Below are 12,618 nucleotides of genomic sequence, written 5' to 3' on the forward strand. Positions count from 1 at the left end.
TACAGGAAACTTTTGGTTGAGATCATTACTGATAAAGGAGGTTACCAGTTACTAAATCTAAAGGTTCACATATGTTTTCCAGCACAGACATTGAATGTTTAAATAAACAATGTATTCAATATACACAAGTAAAAGTATGGTTGTGTTATTTGTGTAATCAGTTTGTGTTTATTATAACTATGATAAAGATCAGATCACAAATAATAGTTAATGCGGGAATACAGATGATTCCAAAGGGTTCACAAACTCTATCTCACAACTGTATATAGTGAGTCAGAAAGACTGTAATAAAAGTGGATCTTAGTGAGAGTTTACATCACATCATCCTGAAGTTTCAGTTTCACCCCCTTCAGAAGTTGTCTGCAGTGATTGGCTGAGCCGGTTACTGGGTGTGTCTGAGGACTCAGGGTAATAAAGTCTGAGTGCAGAGGAGCAGTCTCTCACACTGTGGGTACAGAGATAAGGACAGCACACTGACTCACTGAGCTGATCAACACGCTGCAGACATGGGTGGCCAGTACTCCAGATTCGGTAAATATGTTTCCCTTTATTATACCACTACAGTAGGAAACCAGTTTCCTGTATGAGAGCTGCTGCTTCTTGTGTGGTGTCACAGGGTTATGTACCTGTTTCAGGGACCAGAGCTCAGGCTTCAGCTTAGAATCGAAACTGTTCCAGCTAGAGCGATAAAAACACATTAAAACTAACAAGTTAAAGGCATTAATTGTGTTAAGGTTGATTTTGCTAACCTTTAATACAATTGTTCCCACCAAACTTGTGCCAGAACTCAGGAATCTGGTCTTATGTAACTCCATCTGCAACTGGAAACTGGATTTCCTGATGGGCAGACCTCAGGTGGTGAAAATTGGCAACAATATCTCCTCTACAGCGATCCTAAACACTGGAGCCCCACAAGGCTGCTGTCTCCATCCTAGATTACACTCCTTGTTCACCTATGACTGTACAGCCACATACAGCAGCAACTACATCGTCCACAGTTATTGGGCTGATCAATAACAAAGATATGTCTGCATATACTAGGAGTGACTGTGGTGTCTTGACAACAACCTGACCCTGAATGTCAACAAGGCAAAAGAGATCATTGTGGATTCAGGAGACCTGGTGGGAGACATACATCAACATCGATGGCACAGCAGTGGAAATTGCCAGCTGCTTCAGGTTCCTCGGCCTGCAGGTCTCCACTGGCCTGGCCTGGTCTCGCAACACTCGCCACAGACTGTTCTCCCCCCTGCTCTCTGCCAAAGGTACCACACTATTAAAGCACAGAGCACTAGCCTTGAAAATAGCTCCTCTCCTGCTGCAGTACACATACTCCACAGCTAACAGCAGTTCCTTAATACACGTCTGTGCTTTTTGCATGGTCTGCCATGTTTGTTTTTCACTACAACATGTTTATTCTTCTGTTATTAGTGTCTATAATGTGCTGTCTACGGTGTCCCGAGAGATCATCGTGAATAAGAACCTGAAACCTGTGCCCCTGGGCCACTCCTGGACCCGAGGGTAGGAGGGCTTTCGGGCGTTTGGCTGCCAAAGCTGAGCCAGGAACCACGAAGACACCAGACTTAAGAGGGTAACATTGGACAGATGCATGTGACGAAAAAGTAAATGCAAGAGAAGTGGGAGCGCCCTCTAGAGGAGGGATGACGACCGTGACCGGAGGAGGCACTAGGTGGTGGTACTAAGCAGTGGGAGCAGAGGGGTGAAGAATGGGACCAGTTCTAAAGAAGGGTTTGAGTCTGGATTTGAAGGAGTTTAGAGAAGGTGACTCTCTGATATTCCTGGGGAGAGGATTCCAGAGCTCTGGGGCGCAGCAGGAGAAGCCCTGATGACGTGCTTCATTTGTAGTGACCCAACAACATGTAGTGTGTTGTAGAGGTACCTTGTTGCATAACACACGCATACAGTACATGTATAGCTATAACAGCAGTTTATCCTACTGAGCACTTACAGGAAAACCATCTGTCTTTTTTAGGGATAAAAATATGTTACCCATGCTTAACAGGAAACACTTAGGAGATTTTCTGAACAGGTGGAAGCCCTTCCCGATCGAGTAGTCATCTGCACTTGTTCAGCAGCAGCCGGTTCTAACCACCTTTGTAACTGGTATGGAAGCAGGAAGGGCGCACTTGCTTCTGAATGTACTTGAATAATGATAAAGTAAAACCTGTGTGTATCTGTCACATGAGGTGAGATAGATCTACTGTTGGGACTCGGTGAGGACTAGGTGAAGGTCAGAAAAGTCTTCATGTGTGAAACATCGAATGGTAAGGGGCTGTACTTTCTTTTTCACATCGCTGTGTCTGTGTCCCACTTCACTGTCCAGGTGAAAACACTGACAGAGCTTCCTGTCCCCAGGCCACTGACTTAGAGATTGAATCCTTAAGATTGAAACCTTAAGCAGTCCGCTACTTGGGGTGAGAATTCCCCGTCTCTTCTCTCCCTCCTTCTGGTTAAAACAATCTTTACTATTCAGATAGATTCTGTACTGTCCACTGCTGTGGAAATGTCTTTGGCTGCTCCTACACAAGTACAGAACACACACGCAAAACACAAGAGCCACAAAATCACATGAAATCACAACAGCAGTGTGTGATACAGAATCAGTGGACACATAAACAGGGAGAGGGGGAACTGCATTTACACACATTAAGTAGTTTTATTACAGAAGGAACAGAAGATTCTTATACGTATCAATGTTTTCATTTGAATTTGGTCCCCTGTACCGTCTCCCTGATGGGAGTGTTATAAATGGAGAGTGGAGTGTCTCTGTGATGTTCCTGGCCGTTCTGAGACCTGTATTATGATATCAATCGCAGAGCTGGGGCTGCTGTTTCCCAGGACAATTATTTGTCCTGCCAACAATCCTGGACAGTTTGGTTTTGCTTTTCAACGCCAGGTTTCCATACCAAACAGTTGTGTTAGATGACAGGATGCTCACATCTGTGCTTTTATGGAGAGAGATGCCATCTCTGGGACATTTTGACTTACATTAAAGTTCCTGAGTGTTTGGATTAAAAACAGCCTCTGACTTGCTTTCTTAAAAAATGTTGTCTATGTTCTGTGTAGCTCAGCCTCAGATCAATGTGCTCCCAGATATTTAAAACTATCCACATCCTCTACAGACTGACCCTTGAGGACTGTTGTCTGCAAAAATCCGCCAGTTTTAGCACTGAAAAGAAGCTCTTTAGTTTTGACCACATTTATTTCCAATGCACTGCATTGGCACCAGTTTTCAAGGATTCTGATTTTTTAAAGTAAGTTTGCTCACCCAGAGGTCCCACAAGAACCGTCATCTGCATATTTAATCAGACTGGCTGTGCTACTCTGAATCTTTAACTCATTAGTGTATATTGAGAACAGAAGAGGTGACCATACACAACCATGGGGAGCACCTGTATTTAAAACAAGTTGGTCTGAGAATACACCATTCATGTGGGCTCTCCAAGGTTGATCTTGACGTAACCAAGACACTATCTAATGATTGTCCACTTCAAACAATTTGAAGACAAATCTTAACCAGCAACAGGTGCAACAGAGAGCTGCGTTGCCCCCATGTGAAAATCACTTGACCTGTTAGCATTCAATACTTGGCCTGGGTAGACACTCAGTAAAAATAAATAACTAAACATTTTCTTTCGCAGGAGATGAAACCCCAACTCAAAACCTTCATGTGCGAATTGTTTTAGTGGGGAAGCCTGGAGTGGGGAAGAGTGCTGTAGGAAACACCATCCTGGGCACAGAGGAGTTCACTTCTCCCACAAGTTCAACTCAAATTAAAGGACATCTGGAGGGTGACACACGCATGGATGTCATTGATACTCCAGGCTCACTGCTCACGAATCTCTCTGATGAAGCCACAATGGAGATACTGAAGTGTGTGTGGCTGGCATCCCTGGGACCTCATGTCTTCCTGGTGGTGATCAACTCTGAGAACTTCACAGAGGATGATAAGCAGACAGTGACACTGATCCAGGAGATCTTTGGTGAGAGAGCCTCTGACTACACAATGGTGCTGTTTACCCATGGAGACAAGCTCATGGGAAGATCTAGTGAGGACTTTATCGAAAGAAACGATGTTGCTGAGCTCCTCGAGCAATGCCACAACAGGTATCATGTCTTTGACAACAGAGATCTCAAAACTCGCTCTCAGGTCAAAGAGATGCTGCAGAAGATAAAGAGGATAGTGGATAGTAGACAATCGCCTCAATTATCTCGTTTGGGGTAATGGGGGCTCTAGAACAGGTTTAGAATTCAGCTTATGGTCAGTATATTCACATTATTCAAAAATCATCAAGTGATAAGAGATCTGAGAACAACTCAGATTTCTACTGCTTTGCATAAAGAGCAAAAAATTGGTCATTCATTTCCATTTGGTCAAATTTACAGTAAACCAATTTCTAGCTTTTGCAGCTCACATTCCCAGGCTGTCTCAAAAGTATTGCTGAAGTATTTTCTCACTTCCAGTTTCAGTAGTTTAAGAACTTGGCCCCAGATGCTAACCAGGATTCCTGTCCAATTCCTCCATATTCAGGTCTCATTTCTGTAAATCACCCTTTCCATCACTACCACCAGCTGGCTCAAGAGCTATTCCGCACTGCAGGAGCAACAGTAGGAGCAGTGATCCTGTATCCCACAGGCTGTGCAGTACAGTACATAGCTCTGAGGACAACATGATTGCTGTGCCTGTGTGCACAAAATACAAAGCTGGTGACAGGGAACTGGGGAATCTGTATAAATATAATTTCAATATAAAGTTAAGAAAGCAGAGCTATGTCTCTCACACAACTGTAGAAATCAAGGTGTGTTCCCCTGAACAAACACTCACAGACTACAGGGCATACCTATACTGAATATCTGTAAGATGAGTTCCTATTTAAGGATGTCAAAATGGACTTTAACAATCTTGTTTGCTTATGTTACAGATACTGAAGCAGACTCTGAGGCTGGTGCTGGTGGGTGTATCTGGAGTGGGCAAGAGTGCAGCAGGAAACACCATCCTGGGCAGAGAGGAGTTCAGATCAGAGACCAGCCCCTCCTCACTCACAAATCTCTCTGATGATGATGCCATACTTGAGATGCTGATGTGCACATGGTGCAGTTCCCTGGGACCTCATGTCTTCCTGGTGGTGATCAACCCTGAGAACTTCACAGAGGATGATAAGCAGACAGTGACACTGATCCAGGAGATCTTTGGTGAGAGAGCCTCTGACTGCACGATGGTGCTGTTTACCCATGGAGACAAGCTCATGGGAAGATCTACTGAGAACTTTATCGTAAGAAAAGAGGTCTGAGAAACAGGGATGTTGACGAGGGTGACAGTTATGGCCAGCAGTTGAAACCAAGGATGAGCAGAAGACATAATGCTTCAAGAGTCAAATCAATGACAGGGGAATGCCTTGTAGTGAGAAAATGCAGCTTGTTAAGATTAGGTTAGATGGATAGATTAGAGTGCCCAGGCGAGGTCATGTGGAACTAGAAGAGATGCCATTGTGAAGACATGAGTGAACAAGTTGTGTGAGATATGGAGGTCAGACCAGCATGGCAGGTGTGGAGGAAGGAGCAAGCTTCAGCTGATGTTCTGGAGTTTGAGGTTCCTGAGAAAACTGACTTCAGGAGAGCAGGAGAAAGAGCAGGCATCATGGCAGGTGCAGGGAGCTGCTTAAGATGACTGCCCAATGTAAATAGACAGTAATATGGGAAAACTGAATGTGGTAATGTACAGTATATTTGTCCTGCTTCATGAGAATGAGTTCATGCTCAGAGCGTTTGGCAAGAAAGGCTAGAAGATTTCAACATGCTTAAGTATAACAGTTTGATCCAGGCACAGCATTCATGTTGTCCTCAGAGCTAAGTACTGTACTGCACAGCCTGTGGGATGCAGGATCACTGCTCCTACTGTTGCTCCTGCAGTGCGGAATAGCTCTCGAGCCAGCTGGTGGTAGTGATGGAAAGGGTGATTTACAGAAATGAGACCTGAATATGGAGGAATTGGACAGGAATCCTGGTTAGCATCTGGGGCCAAGTTCTTAAACTACTGAAACTGGAAGTGAGAAAATACTTCAGCAATATGTTTGAGACAGCCTGGGAATGTGAGCTGCAAAAGCTAGAAATTGGTTTACTGTATGTTTGACCAAATGGAAATGAATGACCGATTTTTGCTCTTTATGCAGAGCTGTAGAAATCTGAGTTGTTCTCAGATCTCTTATCACTTGATGATTTTTGAATAATGTGAATATACTGACCATAAGCTGAATTCTAAACCTGTTCTAGAGCCCCCATTACCCCAAACGAGATAATTGAGGCGATTGTCTACTTTGCCATCCTGTTTCCCTTCTTAATGTGGACGTTAAGATCCTTGCCAAATTTCTAGCACTTCAACTGGAATCCGTACAGACCTCCATTATCTGAACAGATCAAACTGGTTTTATTTTAGAAATGTGTATTTAGATGTTTCAACAGGGACACTCCCTTGTCTCTTCTGATGCAGAAAAAAAGCTTGAGTAGGACCACGTTGAGTAGGATTACTAATTTAAGACCATGAATCAATTTGGCTTCGGTTCCGTGCCTGTGTGCACAAAATACAAAGCTGGTGACAGGGAACTGGGGAATCTGTATAAATATAATCTCAATATAAAGTTAAGAAAGCAGAGCTATGTCTCTCACACAGCTGTAGAAATCAAGGTGTGTTCCCCTGAACAAACACTCACAGACTACAGGGCATACCTATACTGAATATCTGTAAGATGAGTTCCTATTTAAGGATGTCAAAATGGACTTTAACAATCTTGTTTGCTTATGTTACAGATACTGAAGCAGACTCTGAGGCTGGTGCTGGTGGGTGTATCTGGAGTGGGCAAGAGTGCAGCAGGAAACACCATCCTGGGCAGAGAGGAGTTCAGATCAGAGACCAGCCCCTCCTCACTCACTCTGAGGAGCCAGGAGGCACAGGGAGAGGTGTGTGGGAGAAGAGTCATCTAAATCATAATATTGCACAAGTAGGATTGCTGTACACATCAGATAATGGTTTTTTTGATTCCCACATCATCTCAGCAGCACATGGGGGAAGACCAGGAGCCCAGGTGCTTTGTGATCACGTGACTTAGCAGAAATCCAGTTCACACTGCTGTCGCTCACAAGGGTAAGACTGAGAGGCGCGCCCAGGCAGACTGTCGGCAGGGCTGGAACCAAAACTGAATTTCTACAGAGGCCGGTGTGGTGGAAGACCATGCCACTTGTCCAGTTGTGCTCTCTGTGTCTGGAGCAGGGGCTATTTCTGCACACCCTGGCACCATCACAAGATTCATGTGCAACGTGGCCTTTGGACACCTTCCCTGCAATCTCTTCTGAACCCCTTGCAGTCTCCAGCCTGCTGTAGCTGCAGCTTCCTCACTCTGGACCCCGGCTCCCAACTGAGGCACAACTTCCTGCTTGCCAAGAGCACAAGAACCCAGCTCTCAGAGCACAGGACCTGGGTTTGAGAGGGAGAGGAGGAAAGACCCAGGAGCCCTGTTAGCGAAACAACTTAATAACCTTGAGAGCAGCACAGGAAACCCAGCCAAAGGAGAGTCCACATCAGGCTCTTTAACTTTCACTTTCAGGTGCCCATAATTATCCCGACTAAACACCTTTCATTTCCTCTTCTGCGTGTGACATGTTCCCAAGACACTGGTGGCTCTGAGGAGGTACAGCCTGAATCCCAGGCTCAGGCTCTCTGCTGTCAGAGCCAGCCTCGATTTGTGGCTGTTTTGTATGAACATGTGGACATGATATGTGTTCCTTCTGGCATCCCACACCTCCCCCCCCCCCCTTCTCGTATCCCCCTGTCCTGTCCCGAGTCCTCAGCCCATTGGATCAGCGAGGTCTCTGTGGGTGTGGCTGTAGGGCCCGGGCTCTGTCCCCACTTCCTTATACAGACAGGCAGTGAGCTGAAGACTCTCAGAGCTACAGTACGTACTGGAGAGACAGACTCACCGCCGAGATGATGGAAGACATTTACACAGAGACCGGTAACTCTGCTCATTTTTCTATTCATTTCAGCAGAAACAATTAATCTGAAAGTGTTTTAATAATGCAGGTGATACTAATAAAAATGGAATGGTTTGTAGTGCATTGCAAATGTAATGGCTTATAATATATTGTATAATTCAGGAATTCTAGCAAATAAGATTTGTTAAATAAGATCTGTGAAAATAAGAACTTCAGAAATAAATGCATTCTTCAGGCCAGGAGAATCACCGTGTTGTAATCAGTGCTCTTAAACACTTTCTATCACTGACACACATTCTTAAGAAAATTGCTATCGGTAAACGTTAATAGACTTAAAAAACAATTTCAGAACAGAATTTGTGCTGTAAACGTTTGGTAGCCCTTGACCTAAAATGGAAATCTATTTTTTACGTCTGATACTGAATGTCAGAGGAAAGAGGAAGACAGGTTAAGGTGTACCTGGAAACTTCTGTGTAGTGTGAGAAATGATTCTGAAATGACAATGTGCTCTTAACCACATCCTCTGTAGAACACGTTTCACAGGAAACTTTTAATGGTTGTAGAAAGTATAACAGCAGGTGCAGTCAGTCAGTTTTTTGAAACTATGGTAGAAGGAAATGCTTTTTATAAGACTCTGTGATGCACTACCTTTTAAATGGAGTTTATAATGACAGTTCGGGAGGGATGACAACAACCGAGCTCAATCAGACTCAGCTGTCAGTAATTAGCAATCGCTCCTGACAATACATTTCTCTCCCAAACGCTATAAATATCTACGAGATCCCTCTCTCTCTTGCTTGTCTCTTGCCTCCGCCTCCATGGTGTCAATGTGCAGAGTTTCTCCCTCCTGCAGCCTCGACCGGAATGTCTTGAAATTTAGGGGAAAACGAAGGAGGGGTGTGAAGCACGAGACAACGCAGCTGTGTTGAATTGGGAATTGAAAATGCACAAACAGCACTGCTCCAGTAGCTTGGTGATTACAGCAGTGGGTAGCCAGTGGGGGCATTTCAGTCTCCATTACAACACAGACACACTCTGACACCTGCTCTGCCTGCTTCTGCAGGCTCAGGAGATCTCACATTAAATGCAGCAACTGGGTTAAATTTAAAATGGGTTAGTTATGCAGAAGACATAAAATGTCTTTAAGCATTAGGTAGGAATTTACACAAAGCCCATCAAGATGTTCTAATACCTGGAAACTCTCCATCCCTGAAGGCTCTCTGCTCTAATTCCTAACTCCCGTGTTCTTTCTGTCTCAGGTTTTGATATAGAAGCCCACTTTCCCACATGTTTCACTGACGCGGCCCTACAGGATCCATCGGGGCTGAAAATATTCCTCCTGGGGAGGACTGGAGTGGGAAAGAGTGCCTCTGGAAACACCATCCTGGGCCCTGGGCACTTCAGGTCCAAACCGCGGGCCGAGCTGGTGACCAGGGAGTGTGAGCTGGGCACAGGGGAGGTTGCGGGGAGGCCGGTGTGTGTGCTGGACACCCCTGACACACAGCTCCTTAATGAGGAGCACACGCTTCAGAATATTCGGGGTGTTTTCCTGAGGGCTCAGGAAGTCCACGCGCTCCTCCTGGTGCTCCCAGTAGGGGACGCCAGAGACACACATCAGGGAGCGCAGGAGATGATCCAGGATCTCTTCGGACCGCAGGCCCTGCGCTACACGATAGTGCTGTTCACCCGGGGAGAGGATCTGGAGGGGGAGACTCTCCAGGAGTACGTTCAGAGCCAGAGCAGGGAGCTGCAGTCGCTCGTGGAGCAGTGCGGGGGACGGACGCACGTCTTCTGCAACAAGAACACTGCTGACCGCAGCCAGGTCGCCCAGCTGCTGGACAAGATTGAGGCCCTGGTGAGGGAGAACGGAGGAGGACTCCACTCCAGGACCCCTGTTTCACCAATCGAGTGTAAGTTCAATAGCAAACAAGGCCATGTCAACATGTCAAGCTAATTAAGTGGACCTTTGGGCTATAGGCTGAAACAGGAGCACCCGGAGGCAAACCATGAGAACACAGGGAGAACATGCAAACTCCACACAGACAGCACCCCCAGTCCAGAATTGAACACAGGGCCCCAGTGCTGCAAGGCAGCATTGCTGACCACTGTGGCACCATGCCACTCAGCAGACAAAAGTTGATGCCATACAGTACAAAATTTCACTATTTGACTGAACAGATTTGTTCCTAAATTCATACAATCCCACGATTCTCATGCAAAGTCTCCCTTTCCCACTGGTGCTGGGTTGAATGTACTACAATTGTTCAGCGCTGTCAGGTCTAATAATGATGCTACTTCTTCAAGAAAAATTCTAGAAATCTCAGGCTAAACCCAACCAAAGCATTCTATACAACACATTTCCCTGGGGCTCCTTCTCTCTGTTCAGCAACAGAAATGTAAAATGAGATATGTTTTGTTCAGACAGTACTAATAAGGGTCAAAGAGCTGATAGAGGAAAACTTGAGAAATTCTAGTCCTTATCTCAGTTCTTGTTCCCTCTCCTGCCCAGCTAGTAGATTATATAACTGTACCTGAGCATAGTTGTGCTTCATTTGAACTGAGCGAATGTGAATTCAGTGCCTCCAGCTAATGGTCCTTCTCTTTGGCAGTGTCCGAGCCCAGAGACTTGAGGATTGTGCTCCTGGGAAAGACCGGTTGTGGGAAGAGCCGGACAGGGAACACGATCCTGAAACAGGATGTGTTTCAGCATGAATGCAGTCCCAAGTCAATAACACATGAATGTCAGTGGGGCACAGGGACTGTGGAAGGCAGAAAGGTGACTGTGGTGGACACTCCGGGCTTCTTCGACACTGAGCTCCCTAAAGAAGAACTGAGGCGTGAGATTGGTAGATGTATCGCGATGTCCTCGCCCGGGCCACACGCATTCCTCCTGGTCATACAGCTCGGGCGACAAACGCCAGAGGAGAAACAAGTGGTGAGAGAAATCCTGAGGCTGTTCGGCCAGAAGGCTCTGAGGTTTGCTCTGGTCCTGTTCACCCACGGAGACAGTCTCGGGAAGGGGACCACGATCGAAGAGTTCTTTGAGAAGAACGATCACCTGACAGGCCTCATCGAGAAGTGTGGGGGCCGCTACCACGTCTTCGACAACGAGGACAAGAGCAGCCGCACCCAGGTCAGGCAGCTGCTGGAGAAGATCGAGGCCATGGTGCAGCAGAACGAAGACGCCTTCTACACAAACAGAAAGTACCAGGAGGTAGAAAATCTCATCAGAACCGAGGCAGAGAGGATACTCAAAAAGCTTGTTTTATATATGCCAAGAATGACAGGCTGTGCAGCAATGCTTTGGCGGTGGCTGAAAGAGAAAGCAAGATACCTGGCAGTGCTGTTCCTTTGCTGTTTCCCTTGTGTCATGCAAAACACAGAGGACGACGACGGAGACGACGACAGCAGGCAGACACTGTTCAGTGATGATTCGCACAGCACGGGTATAGAAATGAGGGAGCGAGGAGCAGATTCAGGGACAAGGCGTCGACGCTGAAGGCAAAGGCGGGGTGGGAACTCAAAAGGACAAGGATTTGGACAAAGAAGACGACACACAAGATCCTTACGATTCTCATCTGGTCTCATCAGATTACTGTCTATATAATCTCTGAAATAAAGGGTGTGTTTGTTCCACCCGTACTATCTCCTGTCACCAGCAGTTATCGGCCCTCAGATCACATATCAGGGCCTCTGAGACACAGGCGCCCAGCACAGCAGCAGCGGTTAAATTGCTGCTTTCTAATCCGTGTCCTGGAATCAAACTGTAGCTGGTTTCCCCACTAGGATTATGCTTATTAGTGTAGGGATGCAAGGAGTCGCTCAGTCCAGTGAAGGTTTGAGATGAGCTTACAGTAATTGTCATGAAAATGGCCTCTACCCGATACCACTGAGGGAGACACACACCAGGTGTATTTCCCACAGAGCCCCGAACTGCACCAGTTTTTGAAGTCTGAGTCCAGCCATGTTATTCCCATGAATGGGGGTTTAGGAGCCCACGTTCTACTTCTGGCCCTGTGGCTGTTCTTGAAGATACTGTCCAGCCTCTCTGCTGTTTCTGTGGCGTCTCGTACAACAGCAGGTGTCTATTTCACAATTCTCTACAGCCAGGTCAGGAGACCAGGACAGTGACCACAGGCCAGGGCCAGATATCTACAATTGCAAAAAAAAAAGGTGTCATTTTGTCCAGACCACGAGCCTTGTGTCTTTCACAGCCTCCTGCAGATGTCAGCTGATCTTCAGAGAAGGAGACGTTTTTTCACTGCCCTGCCAATAACCGATGTGCATCGTTTCTGCCAAGTGTGCGTTTTTAAAAAAGCGAGTCCTGCTCTTTCATCCTTCATCCTCTGAGACGACCCGATCGCCTCAATGGTCCTTATCCTGCGGTTGAGGGTTCAGTTCCTCACTAAATCATTCCTCTTTTCGATTATATTTTAAGTCGGTGTGACCCAAGGATGGACATTCCTGCACGAGAGAAGAACTGAAACAGCACGTTGGCATGTTTGAGTGTCACGAATGCTCCCTTCCTTGTTACATTTGCACTCGGGGCTCTTAGCTTGATCGCTCTGCTCTGCGCGTTCTAAATAAAAGCAGCGTTCATTCACCTTGAGG

At 46.2% G+C, this 12,618-nt stretch overlaps 1 protein-coding gene across 1 annotated transcript; it reads left to right on the forward strand.

Moving 5' to 3' along the window:
* Nucleotides 1-455: 455 nt before the first annotated feature.
* Nucleotides 456-12,605, forward strand: LOC148821524 (GTPase IMAP family member 8-like). The gene is made up of 10 exons (XM_088930751.1): nucleotides 456-531; nucleotides 1,042-1,265; nucleotides 3,663-4,004; nucleotides 4,944-5,049; nucleotides 5,120-5,294; nucleotides 6,826-6,975; nucleotides 7,380-7,493; nucleotides 7,961-8,027; nucleotides 9,267-9,917; nucleotides 10,617-12,605. Exons 2-10 carry the CDS (start codon nucleotides 1,079-1,081, stop codon nucleotides 11,504-11,506), a joined length of 2,682 nt encoding a protein of 893 aa, XP_088786877.1. The 5' UTR covers nucleotides 456-531; nucleotides 1,042-1,078; the 3' UTR covers nucleotides 11,507-12,605.
* Nucleotides 12,606-12,618: the final 13 nt, after the last annotated feature.

Source organism: Atractosteus spatula, chromosome 13 (assembly GCF_055471065.1).
Source record: "Atractosteus spatula isolate fAtrSpa1 chromosome 13, fAtrSpa1.hap1, whole genome shotgun sequence".
Taxonomy (NCBI): Eukaryota; Metazoa; Chordata; class Actinopteri; order Semionotiformes; family Lepisosteidae; genus Atractosteus; species Atractosteus spatula.